The sequence below is a fragment of the Haplochromis burtoni genome, unplaced genomic scaffold (genome assembly GCF_018398535.1).
Source record: "Haplochromis burtoni strain Fernald_Lab_line unplaced genomic scaffold, NCSU_Asbu1 Contig_9, whole genome shotgun sequence".
Taxonomy (NCBI): domain Eukaryota; kingdom Metazoa; phylum Chordata; class Actinopteri; order Cichliformes; family Cichlidae; genus Haplochromis; species Haplochromis burtoni.
This window is the reverse complement of record NW_024582370.1, coordinates 1,199,942-1,218,566: the sequence shown is the minus strand read 5'-3', so window position 1 is coordinate 1,218,566 and position 18,625 is coordinate 1,199,942. Positions and strand designations below refer to the sequence as shown.

Here is an 18,625-nt window from a genome sequence, read left to right as displayed (position 1 = left end):
TTCCCGGAGACCTGAAGAGTTTCAGACACAGAGGGGAGGATGAGCAAGACGATGTATGTAGCACTTATGAGTAACTAAACTGTCTAATTTTATACTAGATCCAGTACTTAAACAAATTACATCAGTTGGTCTAGGTCTCGGGGGGCTTAACCAACATGAAAATAGTCATTTTAGCCCCCCCAACCTAACAATAGAAGAGGAGCTTTTTTCTGTCAAAGCAGGAACCACAGTGAAGGTTTGTCTTGCCAAACCCTGGTCCAGATAAACCATCACATGCTTTCATTACATTCCCAAAGTCCTGCTTTTGTCTTGTGGCTATTTAATAGCACTCTGGCATCCACGACCCTCGAGCCAACCATTTTCATTTACAAAATAGGCCTCAGATTACACTAAAAATATGTGTAAGATTCCTGGAGACTAGCACCATGTAAAAGTTAAAAAGCTGCATGTAATTCATTTAAGAAAATAGACGTCAATAAGAGTTTTGAATACAGCGTTTCAAAGCAAAACAAACTGTTTTCAGCTCCATTTTTATTCATACTGTGCAAATATTGCAACAACTTTTACCTCGAGCTGCTTTGTATTCAAAGATAACAATACAAATAAACCCAAACAATCAAAAAACTCCATGTGAAGCAAGCACGAGCACAGGAAAAACTCTGACCACTCCACTCCAGCCAACTCTGGGAGGGGCAGCCATCCGCTGGTGAGAGGGGGGGGGGAGACAGGACATGGAAAAAAGCACTGAATGCACTTATATCTGCTAACCTTTCAAGGTGACAAAAATACGAGCGGGACCATTGCCAAGACATCGATAAGGTGAGCCTTGGGGTTTGTCCCCCCCAATCACCCTCAGCCTGCCCTGGGTAAACTGGTACATGTGCAGGGAGTCACTGGTCAGACCCAAGCTGGCTGTCGGGTCCACTTGACTTAAATAATCCTAAACAAAGAATAAATATATCACAGTTAAAAGTTTACGGTTGAGCAAACAAATCGCAGCCGGGCTACTGAACCACAAATGTCCACTCAATAAAAAAGGAGGCCAGATTTACAAGACTTACTTTGAAGGTCTCGGCTATGAGGGAGTCCAGACAAGGCCAGTCAGTCCTCGCATTAATCAGCACTGAGCCAAGGTAGTACTCCTGCTGCTGCTTGTCCTACAGAGAAGAAACAGACGCTTAATTTCCAGAGTGTCCAGTTAAAGCTCTTGACATTATCGGACATTGTGAGTAATAAAAGTGTTCCACGTCTACCTCTGTTTGGTCTCCGATACGGACCAGCAGACGTGCACACACTTCTTCACGCTGAGAAGACACGCTTAGCGTGTCACCTTGAGACGCTTCTGCAAGAGAGGAGGAAATGAGGAGGAGATGCACGCTGCACTTCTTTATGAGGTAAACATTGTTTTAAGGCTTTGTTAGTCTCTGACCTGGATCTTTACAATCATTCAGACTAAGGCTGAAGGATTTGGTGAGGGACATGCTCATTGGCTGCCTCAGAGAGGGCCCCAGGAGGGACGCCAGGCCTGAAGGCTGGGATGTGGAGGAGGTGGGGCCAGAGGCAGGGAGGTGATGCTGGGTTCCTGTTTTTAAATTGACATTTTCTGCCTTCAGGTTCTCCACCGTCGACTGAAACATGAGCATAAAGCTTTAAATTGTAATAACAGCTTTGCAGGTAACTGAACAAAGACACGTGCAGTAGGCAAAACAAACCTGCATGTTTTTCATGGCTTCTCGGAGCTGCTCAAGCTGATGTGCAGAGTCTAAGGCTTCAAGTCGAATATCTGTCAGTTCCCTCTCTTTCACCCAGAGCTCTGAGCGCAGCTCTGATACGGCGCTTTCCTCGCCGTCTCCCTCTTCTGTACTTTCCATGATCCTGGAAAAAGCCAAGCAGCCCTTATAAGAAATTTTCATAGACGAAAACTGCACTGCTGAGCTGTGCGGTGGAGTAGGTGTTGTGTACTCACACAGAGGAGGTGGCTGAAGCTGAGGTTTTGAGGGAAGGCAGCATGCCGTCTCCTCCTTCTCCCCCTTCATGAGGCATCTTGGGAGAGTTAGGAGCTGAGGAGTCGGGGGTGGCAATTTCCTCAATGTCAGAGTATGTTTTGGAGCCTTTCTTAATGCTGAATGCTTTGTTGAAGGAGCTCCTCAGCTACATAGAAACAGAAGAGATAAACTGATATAAAACAGTCAAACGATGACTTCACATGACTGCATTCATAACTGGAAAGAAAAAAAAGAGGGAATAGTTAGAACCGTTAATGTGACACATGCTAAGTACAAAGAGTATAAAAAATAAAGGAATAGTTTGTCATTTTTCACTGCAGATAAAAGCCAAAACCCCCCAATCTGTCAAGTATAGTTTCATTTTATATAGAATGAATAAACGAGATATCATCATGTGCATTTGTAAATCTCACAGAGCAGAATATTTGTACCTTTGTTTTAAACCAAGCAGCTGGTGTTAATCAAAAACAAAGAGCCTTCCCCAAAATGACAAACTACCGCTTTGAACTTTCAGTCGTTTTCTGCACTGAGTCCAAGCTCCAATCCGTTTTCTGCACTTAGATTTAGCAGCTGGTTTAGTGAGGGTTACATGGTAAAAGAAAAAGTCATGTATTCTCTTACACAGGGACAAAATACAGGATAAAGTATGAGGTAGCAGGGGAGAAACATAACTGAAAGATGCGTTAAATAAACTCGATTAAGCCTGAGCGCTTCGCTTCTTACGGAACATCATTTCTGCTGCTAGCCGCTCTAACCGAATTACGGCCATCTATTCAAATTAAATGGTCACATGAGGCAGCCAATCAGCAGAGATGGAGGGTACTCGAGGACTGTGTTGCACTTTTAGATGGTCCATCATGCTGTATGACAGGAAATTAGAGGTTTTATAGAAACACAGTGACTGAACTCACCTCGAAGACCTAAAAGAGCAGAATAGCACAACACAAAGGAGGGAAAGACTGGTCATACTTCATCCACGCTGCTTTGTCATTTTCATTAAGGAGAACAGACACAGACCATGCAGTGAGAATAACATAAAGCCTCGCAAACAGCTCCTACCCAGCTCTTTTTCTTCTTCTTCTTAGCATCTTGGTCCTTCAAGCTGCCCACGCTGGACATGCTGGTCAAACTGTTCAGACTGGAGATGCTCTCACAGGAGTTCTGACGTCTGATACACAGATCTGGGAAAAATAAAGAGAAAATATTGAATAAAAGTGCTGTGGAGTGAGCGAGAGGTAAAAGGATAACCTGAATAGTTTACAGACCTTTGCTGTTATCTGGGTTGTTTAAGGCTCCGTGTATGACAGCCTGGGCTTCTTCATTCCTGGTCTTCAGAGCATCAATGGTCTCCCGGAGCTCCATCAGCTCAGAGTCCTGCACAAACATTAAATAAATGGTTTGAGCAACACTTGTTTGTATCTGCTTTGAAAATTGAGCCGAGTGATAGCTTGTACTCGTCTAGTTATCATCCAAAAAATGCTGCATTTTCATTTTACTGTTTTTTATAACTGGGGATTTTGTGCTGTAATAAATGAAAAAGGTTTTTATTTAAAAATCATGAATACTTTCATTAAATAACTTGAATATGTTATTTATGTAGTGGGAGTGAGCTTTTCGTAATGCACTTCAACTCAAACCAATGCAAAGTGAAAAGTTCAAAAAGACAAGAACAACAGTGCCGCTCATTGTCTGCTAAAATCGATGCCACTCCGCTCTAAATAGAGCCGCCCGGCCCATCTCCTCAAGGTTAAAGAGTCTGTGCTTTGGGCTGAACTGCACAGGTCAGTGCACTGGCACAAACAACAAAGACCTTTCCTGGAGTGGTCTAGACAGGGCTTTCAGAGGGAGCAGCAAGGCATGAAGCACTGAGAAAGACTCTGCACACGCATGCTCACACTAAACAGCTCAGGCACCGATCGACTCTTTTACACCAAAACACACAAAGGCAGAAGAATGCAGGAATGTGATGTTTACTTTAGGTGCACATGCAAACTGTTTGAGTCTTTCTTATCATTCAGCCTTTAGAGATTTTTAACACACTGCTCCTCCTCCTTTCACACTGAGCCACCCTGCAGGACTGCAGCCAGGGGCCTCTAACCTAGATTCAGCTCCCACTGCAGGATTCGATCAAAGTCACCTCCGTATTAGCTCTTAGCCGAGTGCTCATGAGAAATTTGCGGTGGTGGAACGCAGCTGGAGCTCAGGTTTTTGTTTGTTTGTGCTTGAAAGCGGGGCTGGGATGTTACCTTCTGTTCGTGGCTTAGCGACAGGCTCTGCAGCCGCGCTGTCATCAGTGCCAAACTTTGCTCAAAGGCGGCCACCAGGTTTGCCTGTTTAGAAAAGACGAGAGACAAAAACAACAATTTAGATTAAACTCAATTTTTCCATTTAAATTTCTCTATATCAGGACATCAACACGTAGATGAACTGGTATTTATTTATATGGCCGATTCGACAGAGCATCGTTTAAAGCAGACATTACGCATAGAGGGACAGATTGAATGGATTTTGTCTGACCCTTTATCCCTGCATAAGAAGTGCTAAAAAGCTGAATGAGGCACAAAGGCTGAACAGGATGTCGTCTGTGCAAAATTCCCCTCCTCCCTAATCTCCTCTCACACACCCAGTTTAGCCCAGAGGAGGGAGAGAAAATTACTTTCTATTCTCCTTTACAGAATGTATTAACACAGTAAAATAATGGATTCAGCCCAGTCATTAATCCAGCACATAATCATGCTGTGTGTCGCGCATCTGTTCTGCACATTCACTGCCCTCACATGAGAAGGTCAAACAATGTGAAAAAAAGGGGGGTGTGCACACGCACTGATTGAGGTCTCCTGCATGAAGCGGTGCATAATTCCTGCATTTTATTGCCGCAATCAGACGCATTGAAAATGCTGACTGGAGAGTTATATTGAAACAAGGGAGGAGGAGGAGCGAGGCACATGTGTACGTGTGCGTAGTGAAGCTAAGTGGCTTTTTAGAGGGGAAGATTAGCATTACTTAGACTCAGCAAAGATAAGAAACATCCTGAAAGTGCAGAGAGATGATCTATGACCGACATGACACAGGTTCTCTCTCTGTTCGCTTTTCTATAAAGGGTCAATTACTTGAGTAGTGTGATATGCAAAAAGGAAGTCTCGCAATAAAAAAAAAAAAAAGCTTAACATGCTTTGTGCAAAGCAGCATCGACAGAAAGTGCATACGTTTGACGTGAGCTGTGTCGTTAAGTTAGAAACCTTCTCCTGCGATGACTCCAGCTCTCTTCTCAGCTTGCGGATTTGCTGTGAATAAAAGCAGGAATGTTCCAATTATAAGACGGCCGAGGCCACTAAACCGGACATTATGCAAGCGAGTGGATGGTGCAGATGACGACTGACAGGCTTGTTCTCCCACAGACAACAAGGATGAGAGTGGATGGGAAAGGGGGAAAAACCAGCTGAGTAGAAAGAGCTGGGCAGAAAACACTTACCTCTCCCTGGATCCTTTCCTCAGCCTTGGACAGCATAGGGGATAAGAGTAAAGATGTTAGCAAAGACACAGACGAGAGGAGCGGGGCCTAATAAGGTACAGGCTGCAGTTTCAAGTGTTTAAAGCGTGAAATAAGAGGAAAGCGTCATTGCACCAACATACGTCCACACATACAGCATACGCTGAGCTGTAGCTACCTGAGTCTGCATGCTGCCCAAACTCACCGAAGAGTAGCTTGATGAGTTGGAGGCCAAGGAGAGTACAGAGCCATGAACTGAGCATAAATAAGAGTAACACACACACAAAGAAAAACAAATCCGTTAGAGTTGAGATGAAGTCAAACAGATGCTACTTATCAGATGACAAAAACGTTCAGAAAAATCACCATCTTCATTCGACTCCCTGTCCCTGAAGGATCCGGAGCGAACCATTCCCATGCTGCGGGGACGTTCAGCCAGTGACACCGTGCTGCCCAGAGGCGATGCCCCGTACAGCTCCATGGAGGCATCGTGTGTCGGGATGCTGTTGGATCGAGTCATCCTCGGCGGGCCGCCCACCGGGCTCGGCACTGTTATAAGAAATAGAGTTACCAATGCTCTGCAATACACATCAAACAAATGTATGCGTGTCAGCATTTATCATTTGCCATCATAGTGTGTGTGCTTGTGTATCTACGCACCCATGCTGGTCTTTGAGGTTCGGGGCAGGGAGGTGGGCGACGACAGCAGTGGAAGAGCGAGCGAGTCGGTCATACTGAGAATAGTATGAGAGTGCCTCCTCTCTCCTTTCTCCTTCCCATCCTCCTCGATCTGGGAGGCACTGCTGAAACTACAGTTTAATGGAGCAAGTCAGTGCTGGCAGTGGTAAAAGTCAGCTGAATATCTCGACGACCAAAACACACAAAATGCTCCTGGCAGGGCGCATTGAGAGGGAAATGAGCAGCAGGAATGATGTTTTATAGAGCTGTGGGCAAGATCCACATAGTCTGCCACACAAAGGGCATCTTATCAATCAATCTCTGTGTTTGTGCGTGCAACTTTAACAAAAAACACACATTTAAAGTTTGTGTGTGGAACTACTTACCTTAAACCTTTCTTTGGCAGCGTGTTTCTGTCTCTCTGAGAGCTGTGGAGATTAAACAGTGTCATTAATTAATCACTAGTGCAGGGAGTTATTAGAGTCTCAAGCACAGACAGCAGGCACAAAGAAACGCAGTAAGACTGGAAGATGGGCAGCGTCAGCTAGTAATTATGACTTCAGTCAGTAGGGCTAGTACAACACTGATAACAGCCCTGCAGTAATAACAGCCCAGCAAGCCTCAGCATATCTCTCTCTGCTTTAGTGTGTGTCTGTGTGTGTGCACTGTTTGCTTTATTTGTTGGCTGAGTTTAAGAAAAACACATTTTTATCCTTCTCATTAAGAAAGGGGACAAATTATCAGGCAGACTTTAGGGCTCTAAATTTGTCATATTCAACATCGCATTCAGAACGATTCGTTTTAGAGCTAATGTTGTGTTGTTCTCATATCCACACAGGGCTCCTGCAGAGAGGGCTAGTTTAAAACTCATCATCACCATCAGCACTCATCATCCAGGATGATTAAGCAAGCATTGTTAAATATTTTCAATACTTTTAAGGATCTCCTCGTCATGTTGTTCTTGGTTTTTATAAATGCCCGTTGTCTGTATGACAACTACCTGGTTGCTCGATTCTGGGGGGAAACTGCAGATTATCAAAGCTCTTCCACATCCCTTCTGCTTTCCTGAGCAGTGAATAAAGTTGGTGCACTTCCTCAACTGACCAAAAGGTGGAGCTACTCGGTTGCCCTCTATTTAAACCCTGGGATAGACTCGGCTGAATATGCAGTGTGTGCAGCATTATGGATCGTATTTGAGTAGAACTGAACTGACCTGTCTGTGGGAGTCAGTGAGACTTTACTTCCGGGTGTCCAGCTAGAGGGCTGGCCGCTGTCATCGTGTCTATCTTTGACTCGGGACTCTAAGGTGGTGTAGCCTCTCGTCAAATTCTCCCCCCCTTTATACTCCTCTCTCTCCTGGGGCTCTGGGGCCAGGCTCATCTGAAGTGGCAGAGACTCCAAGCTACGATGCAGCCCAGACATCCGAGGGTAGAGCAGGGGAGAGGTTCTCCCTTCATTGCTTTCTACCCCGAGGGAAGTGACCTGCCTGGGACCCAAACCTATGCCAGAACTGGAAAAGCAGGCTGAAGAGTTCACATTTAGTACAGGGGCAGGGCTGGGGGTCAGGCAAGAACTAGTGGAGTTGCCTGCTGAACCAGAGAGGTCTTGAAGCTTAGAGTAAGGAGGAATCTTAGGAGGCAAAGTGTCCTGAACCTCAGTGTCCAGGCTGTTTGAGTTCAGCTTGTCAAGCTGAGCCATCGATGGAGGCTTTGCCAGGCTACGCACTCCAGACAACCTAAAGACAGAGAAAGACAACGTTGAAGCAAGTGTGTATTTTAGATGTGATCGTCTGTTTATGTGGAAATGGTAGCTAATGAGTTTTGATACCTGTGTGTGCTGGGAGATGGGAGATCCATGCCCTTGCCGCTGCTGGGGGGCCTCAGCCCTTGTACTTTCCCTCCGTTCTCTGATGGGGTCTGAGCAGGACTTCCCTTCATTGACCCTCCCCCACACTCAGAGTCAGAAACCACAGCTTTAGCTTTGGCTCTCTCCTTCTCCTTCTCTCTGTCTGTTTGATTGACAGGACTGGGGATGCCACGTCCTCCTGGTTTACTCAGTCCTGTTCCAGAACCGTGTCCAGAGCCCGGCTCTTTGAGCCTTGAGCCCTGTGATGCTGCGACGGAGGGTTTGATGAGTCCAGAGCCGGTGTCCATGGTGGTGCTCACCGGGCGAGCTGAGCTCGGCCGTGTTAAAGTCAGGGTGCTCGTTTTTGCGGGGCGGGGCAGAGAGCGGTACTGCAGAGACGTTCTGGCATTTGGAGACAGGAAACCACTCTGATCGCTGCTCGAAACATCGAGACTTGTCTTTCGTCCTCCACCACCAGCACCTGGCTTCACAGGGATACCTGACGTTTTGGGAATTTTCCCTACAGTTGCAGAACCGCTGGGTATGCCGCTGCTAACTGCACTTGTTACACTGGGCGGACTTGAGTTGTTTGTGCTATTACTGGTAGCTGCTGCTGGTTTCTTGAAGCCAAAGTTTCCACCAGTGGAGGGCCTGACCAGGCCGGATGGAGGTTTACGCTGCTCAGCAGCTCCGGTGCCATTTCGATGGTCTTTACCAGCATCAGAGGAGGAGCGCTGAAGACTTGAAGTCTTCACTGCTAAACGGGACTTATCCATGGGCTTCCCATCAGACTTCACGGTACCTAAAGCAGAAAAGAAAAAACCTGATGAGCAGCTTGAACAGAGTTAAGTAGTGTGAAATGATGACTGAAACTAAGCACGCCATATTAGGAGACAATATCTTATCTACACACCTACGATGTCTGACTGTCAGCTGATAAAAATAAATCCCTGTCTGAGCAAGGAGACAGTTTGTAGATCAGCCTCACAGCCAGCTTAACCCTCACATGTGCTGTTATCAGGCAGTTACTCCTCTTTTCCATCCTGATGAACTGAAAAAGTTTCCTTCTTCCAGCAAGTTTTTTAAGCTTTCCAGTCAGTGAACAGTGACGTCACAGCTGTAGAGTGGCAAAATGAACATGTGCAGCATGGTTGTTCACGTTCATGGAGCATGTCTGCAGGCACTAAACTGCATCAAACAGCCAACACGACTGAATTTCCCCCATGTTGGAGGCTCACTGGGGAAAGGTGAGGCAACTTAGTGAAACAGGGTCCCCCATTTGAACACGTCCCAGTTGGCAAATTAAACGGACTTGTTTGGAAGTTATTAAGAGAATAAAAGTCTATTACACATGTGCACTGCATGCACCACCCACACAAGTCCGCACTACCAACACTCTCTTAATGTGCATCTGATGGGAGTAGTTATGTGAGGTTTATATACAAGGCATTAACAGAGTCAAAGAACCGCTGTTGAATGAGACCTACCGGCATGCTGCCTGGGGACATCTGGAGACACTTAAGAGCATTTATAAACCCGCAAAAGACACACACACACACACACACACACACTTGCAGTTCTTAGTGATTGGATCTCGCAGAAAGCACTGGGTTATTTCATATAAGTGAAAATTGGGTTTACATGTCAAATCAAAAGCTCAATCCTTTGTGTCACCACATCGTAGCCTGTTCCATGAACACTGGGCTGAAGAAACACACTGTTGGCATTGAGACACACCAACAAAACTCAGGCAATTGTATTAATTTTGACACAAATGAAGCCTGATTTACTGACACGGGCTTGTAGAGACAGTGAAGCTCACGGCTTCACACGGTAAGCGGCGCGCGTAGGAGAGGTGATGAATCACTGCGTTTCTCAGCACAAGAGGCCAACATGTCTGAAGATATGGAGATGTGAGCACAACGCTCAAATTCAGAGCGACTGGCAGACAGAGAAACCTTTTTCAATAAATCATCAAAAACTGGCTTCTCTGGCTCTTAAAGGAAAGTGGCTCACGTGTAAATGCTCCTTCTTCTGCTGAATGCCACTTTGGTCAGGGGGAAAGATTGCATCTATGCTGCGCTCGCTACGTGTGGAAACCCACCCTAATACTCTTATTTGTCAATAATACCAGTCTCCCGGGACTCACCACTTTTTTTTTGCAAGACTTGAAAAATCTGCTGAAATCATCTCTCATCAGTCATAACACCGAGACCATGTGTGGCCACGTATATGTTGTTGTTAAGATACAGTATCAGTAGTTATTTGTGTGTGCGTAAGAGGCTGGCGAACGTTAGCTGTAGTTTGTCTCCTGTGACAGAGGGAAAAAGACATACAACCTGTCCACAGCTCAGCGATAACATAATGACGAACACTTGAAAATATGCGGTGTGCTCAGACTTTTAAAAAAAATCATTTTGCTTACTGTGAGATCCTGGTACACCATAACTCACAGGGACAACAGAGAAGATGCCCTTTGAGAGCGAACCGAGGCTCCAGGGCTCCACTAATCAAGTCTTCATTTCTATATCAGTCATGCGGAGACAATTCACAACTTCATCTGTGAGCACTTCACAGTTTCAACGCACCGTCTTATTTTTAGAGATGACACAGTAAAGGAGATGTTTACTTTCTGAGAAGTAGCTCCTGCAAAAGCGCAATATGAGAGAACGGGAGCGAACAGAGCACATATCTTTCTTTCTACATAGCACTTTAATTCTTATTGTTTGCACTGAAGCACCGCAGCAATTTCCTAATGTTGTAAACCTCAACATCTGGCAATAAACCCCATTCTGATTCTGATTCTGATTCTGACATGTGATATGACGTCAGTTTTATGGATAACACGGGTAGGTCACTGACAAATTGTAGGTCAAATTAGACCCTCTCTGAACTATTTGCTTACAACTGTCTCATACAAATAATCAGCAGCTGAAATGACACTTAAAATGATCTTTAGCTGCTGTTTTATCTTCTGCACTTACTAAAAGTATGGTCTGTGCTGTACACAGACACATGGAGGAGACAGAGAGTGCATCACACTGCTCATCCCAACATGCTGTCGCTTCCTCAGAGTCACACACTCTGCGTCTCCTACAATTCCACAAAAATGCAGACGCATAACAAACGGGGCGCGCACACCGTGACGCACAGCACCCTCCTAGCCTCAGCGATAGACTGCGTTCTGTGAAACTCGAAGAATGACTGCTTGTCATGTGACTAAACCCTGGAGCTTCTCCGCACACCGACAAGCAACAACAAACTTTTTTTTTCCAAATCTGTTTTTGTTCGACTTCACCGCCTGATTTATTACAGCCTCACACTCGGTGGCGCATCGAGCAGATAGCAGATTCATACTGCTGACATCGATAACAATAACAGCCTGGCACAAAGATCACAGGCGAGTTCAACACACTTGTTTGGCATATCTGTCATTTCAACAGCTGGCAGTGCAAACGCACCACCGTTCCACAGAAACGGGACTGTTTACACAGACCCCTGGCTATCTGGACTGGCACATAACACCGCAACTAATATCCTGTTGTTTCGGTTGTCTATATGTGTGCAAGTCTGTGTGTGCATGCGTGTGCATACATAAACAACACACAGATGGTGTGCCCAAAAGGCAGCTGCACAATCCCTACCATTGTGCTCTTTCTGTGCGAGTGTGTGTTAAGTGTGATGGGTGACAGTCTTTAAGGCTGGCACAATCTCAGTCATGGCTGCACTCACAGCACACATTATTAGAAGCACACGCGCTCTTATAAAGGCCCTTATTTTAGCACTATAAATTATCTCTGTTCAACACAAAAATAACGCTTGGCTAGGAAGAAGCTATAGGAAGAAAAACACTGCTGGTCAGTGTGTGGTGTGTGTGTTAGTCACTGGCTGGCAGGCAGCAAGGGTGTGGGTGGTGATGGGTGTTTGATACATGGCACCACTTTCTAAAGGCCCGGAGGGTGGGCTGCAGCTGTGGATGAAAGTGTGTGACAGAAACAGAGTGTGTCTGTGACTGTGTGAGTGAGAGAAAGAAAGGACTATTTAAAGACAGCCTGAGAGACGTGTCCGGTTAAGAAACATTTCAAGTAAAACTATATGTTCTAGACATACTTTTCACACACAGTATTTGTGTTTTGCCACTCACCTGCCACTTTCAGCCCAGTTTGAGAGGTGTGTGTGATTGGGGAAGTGACTCCCACAGGTGGGTTTCTTCCTTTCTTCAACACATTTCCTTGACCCAGGGTTTGAGGTTTTCTCAGCTCACCCTTCCCACCTTCCGGCCCCTCCCCTTGCGGCCGGGTTTTCTTCCATTTATTAGCGGATTCGGACTTGAGGCTTCCTGTATCGTAGATGCTGCTGCCCTGGCTCTTGCGGCTGGGTTTGTTATCATCGGAGTCCCAGGACAGACCGCTCTCCACTAGAGATCTCTTCTCTGCATCCGTACGCATCTAGAGTAGAGAAGAGACAGACGCATGCTTTGAGACACTGCGTCAAAAAAAGTCTGGATAGCCAGCACGTGCAGTCTGACCAACAGAACACGTACACAGCAATTACTTTCCCTATCTAGCAGGTTTGAGTCATTTGCGCTGCCAATTTTACGCTTCTGAGGCTCATCTATGAGCGTTTTGATCGTCTGAAAGCTGGTTTGGAAAAGAAATATATATAAAAAACCCACATTTGCATCATGTCACACTTTTAAATATGAAAAAAAATAAGAGACAACAACATGGTTTTAAATGTAAAGACAGTAAAATGAAAAAATAGATCCCACAAAATAGAGTAAAGATGCCTCACAAGCTAAATCTATTCAGAAAACTGCACATGGATAATTGGCCCCAATGCATGGCCTGTCGTGCTTTTTACATGTAACTGTCATGTTTCTGGTCTTCAGATATGTACCACGGCCCTGCAGCTTTCTAGCAGTCAGACTGGATATTGAACTCACACGCTTCCCTACCCTAAAGCCTGTGTAGTGTCCATTTGAGCCTATGTGTAAAGAACTGATGATAGAAAAATCTGCTGTGTGTGGAATCATATCAAGCTACACTTTCACATTTTAACTATTATATGCATTTTGGCAGTTGTTACATGTTTTTAGGTAGTTTTGGTGGACAATGTAACACATAACACACGCCTGGAGGCAACTGTTGTTATGATTTGGTGCTGTGTAATAAATATGAATAAAACTGAAGAGTAAGTTAAACATTAAACCCAAGTTGACACCAGTTTTAAAGAACCTTACTCCTTTACCTAGTCCTTCAGACTAAACCTCCTCTTGCAACTACTGTGAAAAATAGGCTTGGTACACTGGAGTGAAGGACCTCTTCAAAGGTGCATTACTGGTTGCAAAAAGGAGAAATGTGACTTTCAGACAGATCCACACACTCCGCCTCATCTTAAAGCCCTTTGAGCAGACAGTGCACAACTCCGTCAACCCAACGACATATGGATGTCTCGTCTCCTCCGTCTAAATCCTATTGTAAGCTCTGTTTAAAAACTTCAAAAGGAGAAGTGGACTGAGACGGCTGGAACAGAAACCGCTAAAAACAAAACCCCAAAACATATCTACACAAAGAAAGTAGACAACACTGCGTAACTATAAGAATGTCAAATGTCAAACTAAAGGACACGTGGAAATCAGGCCATTGTAAAACCAAGGTCTATTGTGTGTGAAGGTTTATGCGTTTACACAAAGACAACAGCACTTTTTACAGATTATTCTCCCGCTGCAGGAGGTCGCCAGTTGCACAACGGATTAGAAAGTGTGTTTGTGTGAGAGAGAGTGTGTTTGGGACATTGCACCTGATTCTCATGAGGACTCATGCTGAATTCCATTTTTTATTAAAACCAATAGACCCCATGGGCAGGTTTGCATGACACGAGGAGGAGCTCGGCCTGACTGTGTGTTGTATACACACACGTGTGTATCCTGTTTGAAAGACCTCGCTGATAAAACACTGTCATTTCCTCACACACATTCCTTGTTTATTGAAAGATGGGGTAGTGCGGGTGAGATACACATCTGGTCAGATAGCTGTGACCAAATGATTAACAGACAAACAGGCAGACAGTGAGGCAGACAGGAGCATGCACAAATACACAAAGGCATGAGGAAAAACTGCATTAACTTGAGGTCTTGTTCCAGGTTTTTCTACTACCTACATATAATACAGCCTAACTCTGCACAGTCTCTCTTTGTGCCCCCTTTCCTAGATTATCTTTCTCTACCGCCCCCATGCCTCTGCTCAGGATGTTATACAATATGTAGGAGGGAGATGAGGGATGGATTTGCCTTTGTCTTTAAGGAAATTAAAAACAACAGCAACAAACAAGGACAGGATGCAGTGATGGAGAGGAGACACGGAGACAGAGAAATGGGACACAAAGACCAAGAGAAACGCATCAGCTGAGAATGCAGAGAAGGCACGGAGCATGTGCATTATACAATGTGGGGTGCATGACGATGGGTGATGGCTGGTTGCCATGGTAATGATGCCATGGGGTGTAATGGTTGCTATGACTCTTGCAATTAGGCGTGGAGGGAGGCGCCCCGGTTCTTCCGCCTCGCTGGCCCGGATGCAGGACTGCAGATGGCCCTGCTTGTATGTGTGTGTGTGTGTGCAGATGGCTTCGCTTTAGACCTGTCCTACAGTATATGGGTAAAGACAAAGCCTCTGCTCTCAGCATCCCTGCACTTTGGTTGCTATGGTTACACTGATTCCCTCTGTCTCACTCGCTGTCTCGCTCCCTCTAAAAACCCACCACTTCAGTCACATAAACCACACTGCGGAGGTGTGACCTAAATCAGACACTCGGGGAACACACACACGCACACGCATGCACACACGCACACACACACGCACGCGCACGCGCGCACGCACACGCACACACGCACACACGCGCACACACACACTTGGAACCCATATAGCTACAGATGGATCTTGACGAACTCAGCCAGGCTGTAAACAGGATTTTAAGCAGAGGTCATTGGTCCCAAATGCTTCCATCACCGCAATAAATTCTAAGGACTGCAGCAAACATACAGCATATAAATGCATAGCGTGAGAACCACGATCACTCACAACAGTTACTTCTACCTCCAAGCTGAATATACCACAACTACAGAATCAGCTCGATCCAGTGGATTTAAAATCGTAGCTAGCAATGAGCATCTTACTATTTCAGCTCATAATTTGAGTACAATACTTAAAAGATTTTTAGAATACCTAAAATTATTACAGATTAGTACACTAGCTAGTTGTTGGTTAACCTAAAAGAAAGGACACATTTAATAGGTTGTCTTTTTCCACCCAAACTGAATTTGACACTCCTCCACTAGTTGAACATGTTCCTAATGTATCTGAAAAATTCAGCTTTTAACAAGTGAGCACTTCTTAAGCTCAAACATTTCTGAAAATATACACATCTTCATATATATGTAATGAAAAGAGAGACGCCACGGAGCAGTGCAGTGTGTTTGCGGCAAACTTTGATTGCTGCAGATGTGACAGATATTATGGGCGTGTGCAGAATAACTAATCAGGCTTTGTCTGTGATGCCAGGGTCCTGCTGCCTGCGTGTGTGTGTGTGTGTGTGTGTGTGTGTGTGTGTGTGTGTGTGTGTGTCCTCTGTACACTGACAAAGTGTGTGCATTCAATACCTTTGTGGATTAACAGCTTAATCAATACTACTGTACTTCTTATCCGTCTGTGTCAAACAGTTGCGCGTCTCTAGTTTGTGTGTTTGTGTGTCACTCACCACAATGCTTGAGTTTCTGCGGGAGCCAATGGGAGTGGTAGGAAGAGAGTTGAGAGTGGGACTTGTGTTGAACTCTTCGGAGCTCAGGTTGTCTGAACCGTCACTCAGTCCACTGCTGATGGAGCTGCTCTCATCCCAACTAAAAGAGATCATGACAAGGAAAATATGTCAGCTAACATTAATGTGTAAAGTAATTCCCTTCTTAAATGCTTAAAATAAAAAGAGAAGAGGATCTGGATTTCCTAGCGTACAGCAACAGTAAACATAAAAGTAATATAAAAACTGTTTTAAAGACAATATTTGCAGACACTTTGAAAATAGCTCCAGTAAAGGATTCAATAGTTTTTACATGAAATAACCTTATGAAGCCATATGTAATAAGAGAAAAATGAACCCTGTATCTTCTAAATATATATAATAAACATCAATTTTGTAATGTTAAAACAGACGGGGTTTATTTCTACTGTCTTGCACTTTAAAATATGCGTCACTTTTCTTTTTTACCACAAGTTGTCCTGACATTTTTAGGCGACTTTCATTCTAAACGAGCACAGCTGCTGTGTCAGTTAAGAAGTGCTTGTGAACAGTGTGATAAAGGAGCCCGTCATTTAAAGACACCATTATCTGTGATCAAAGGTGTGATCATTTCATCATCGTTACAAAAGCTTTTCTTTATTAAGTGTAAGTCTGTGACTGTGCTACAATAACTAGGTTAAACGCTGCGCTCCTATTTTTGTTTCACAAATGTGGGCTGGTCTCCTTCACCTGGTCAGCCAGAGTTTAAGTCCCCGAGGCATCAAGCCTCCACTTTTATCAAAGTGTCCTTGATCAAGATAGCAAACCATTCCAAGTCTGTGCGGTGGTTTACTGTCTGCCCCTGTAGGGCCAATCATCATACATTCAACAGAAAGAAAGCTATCGGTGTCAGTTCACTGGTATCGCCTTGAATCCATTTATCGCATCAACTACCAAAGCTCCATCAGCTCGGTTACCACCTGAGGTTGGGCTCATTCAGCTCTGCGTCTCTTAATTTGTCTTTTGATTAAATATTCAGAGCGACAGAAACCTTATTTAGAGCACCGTCTGCTCTAAATACCCAACTTTTGCACTGAAACATTTGGCAAACTGAAATCTGGAGCACTCGTCATCACATCATCTCAACCCACACACACAAAAATAGCACTGAAGAAGATGCATGCACCCACGAGTGCATACAGGACTGCATCAGAAATATGAAGTCCCCTGTCAGAAATCTACCTCGCTGTCTCTTTACCCAGTGAAAAGCCTTCCTGTGTGACATAGAGAGGTTGTGGGTGGTTCTTGCTTTATTTAGGTCTAATAAAAAAAAATCCACAAACATCCAACTTTAAAGTTATTTCAACTTCAGATAATGCTGACACTATGAGTTTCACGTACGTGAGATACAATTGAATCGGCAGCTTATAGATTCATGTGCTCGTATACATTAAGTAGGCCATGTTTAGGAAGTATACGGGTTCGATTTTTCCTCTTATTAAGGTCAGTAAGTAAGACTGATGTCATGTAATAACGTAAAACAAGTTAAGTGGACAGTGATGGGCTAACAAGGACAGATATAACGGGGCGCAGGGGTGGTGTAGGCAAAGGAAGCGGTATGATCCTTCCAGTTGGGTGCCTGTATGGGTCACACTGTACCCTCAGGGAGATGGTGGTGGGGGTGAGAGGGAGTGGGGCAAAATGGAAAGCCCTCCCCGTCTGGCCCGTGGATATCTTGGATACAAAGAAAAGCAGATCAGATTTTCCAGTGAGAGTGGCTGTCATGCTGCTGTCTATATGCCGCTGTAAGATTAAGGGCAAGTTTAAGATTGAGTCAGACACATCCAGAGATCTGACCGATACTTTGTGGCTCGATGGGGAACGCAGCAAAACCAAAGCAAATGTTACTGTTAAGAAAACAGAAAGAAAGAAACAACAATGCACTGATGGATTTTGGTGCATTTTCACATTTAAAAGCATTTAATGGCACTTATATGGTGTATTTCTAATTTTAGTGACAACTCCAAGTATTCCACTTCACCTGTTCACACATATTCAAACAGCACTTCATTCTATGCACTTAAGTGCTTTATCTATATTGCATCCACCCCCACGGCCAACGGAGAATCACCAAATAATCTAACAGCTCAGAACGTGGGAGGAGGCCGGGGGAAAGCATGCAGGCAGAAAACCAGCCTGAGAATCTGCTTGCTGTGAGGCACCTCAGGCAACCCTGTGCCACCCAGGACGTCTAATTTTGATTCAGATGTTATTTGAGATGAATTTGTACAGAGATTGTATATATTCTTCCTTTTTTTTTTTAAATAATAAGAAAAAAAGAAAACTTATTGGACTATCAAACTGCCAAATTTTGCACAAAAATTTATGTTTCCCTTTGCACAAGACAACATTTAAAAAAAAAAAAAAAGTGGAACAGTCTTCCAGATGTTAGCCACAGACCTTTGTGCTCTCCTCGTTGTGGACTGCACGCAGGCCAAGCCACGCTGTTGTACAAATTTCAACTCATCTGACAACAGAAAAGTTTTCCACTTAGCCACAGTCCATTTTGAAACAGCTTTGGTGCTTGTGGATTTGGCATTTGTGGATTGCACGGCAGACTGTATTCACAGTGATTTCTGGAAGTGCTCCTGAGGCCATACAGTGACTTTCAGCCCTGTCCCTTGCCTGCAGCGATTTCTCCAGATTCTCTGATTCTTTAATGATATTATGTACCGTAGATGAGATATTCAGTCTTCTGTAAGAACACATAGTTTATGGTAGACTCTTGGCCCATCTGTACTTCTGAGGAACTCTGCCTCTCTAAGGTTTTTTT

At 44.6% G+C, this 18,625-nt stretch overlaps 1 protein-coding gene across 2 annotated transcripts in view; it reads right to left on the bottom strand.

Annotated features, from left to right (window-relative positions):
* Positions 1-2,163: 2,163 nt before the first annotated feature.
* LOC102297641 (neuron navigator 1) overlaps positions 2,164-18,625 on the bottom strand; it is a 74,260-nt gene continuing 57,798 nt past the window's right edge. Inside the window, exons 8-21 of one of the 2 annotated variants that reach the window (XM_042227191.1) lie at positions 15,778-15,916; positions 12,164-12,467; positions 8,002-8,821; positions 7,388-7,909; positions 6,561-6,602; positions 6,157-6,305; positions 5,863-6,045; positions 5,675-5,751; positions 5,479-5,502; positions 5,213-5,290; positions 4,253-4,336; positions 3,272-3,380; positions 3,066-3,187; positions 2,164-2,926 (exon numbers count right to left, since the gene is read on the bottom strand). In XM_042227191.1, the coding sequence (XP_042083125.1) occupies positions 2,891-2,926; positions 3,066-3,187; positions 3,272-3,380; positions 4,253-4,336; positions 5,213-5,290; positions 5,479-5,502; positions 5,675-5,751; positions 5,863-6,045; positions 6,157-6,305; positions 6,561-6,602; positions 7,388-7,909; positions 8,002-8,821; positions 12,164-12,467; positions 15,778-15,916 (2,689 nt within the window). In that variant the 3' untranslated portion in view covers positions 2,164-2,890. Of the gene's footprint in view, positions 3,188-3,271; positions 3,381-4,252; positions 4,337-5,212; positions 5,291-5,478; positions 5,503-5,674; positions 5,752-5,862; positions 6,046-6,156; positions 6,306-6,560; positions 6,603-7,387; positions 7,910-8,001; positions 8,822-12,163; positions 12,468-15,777; positions 15,917-18,625 lie in introns of both variants that reach the window. The other variant, XM_042227188.1, reaches the window with a different exon arrangement.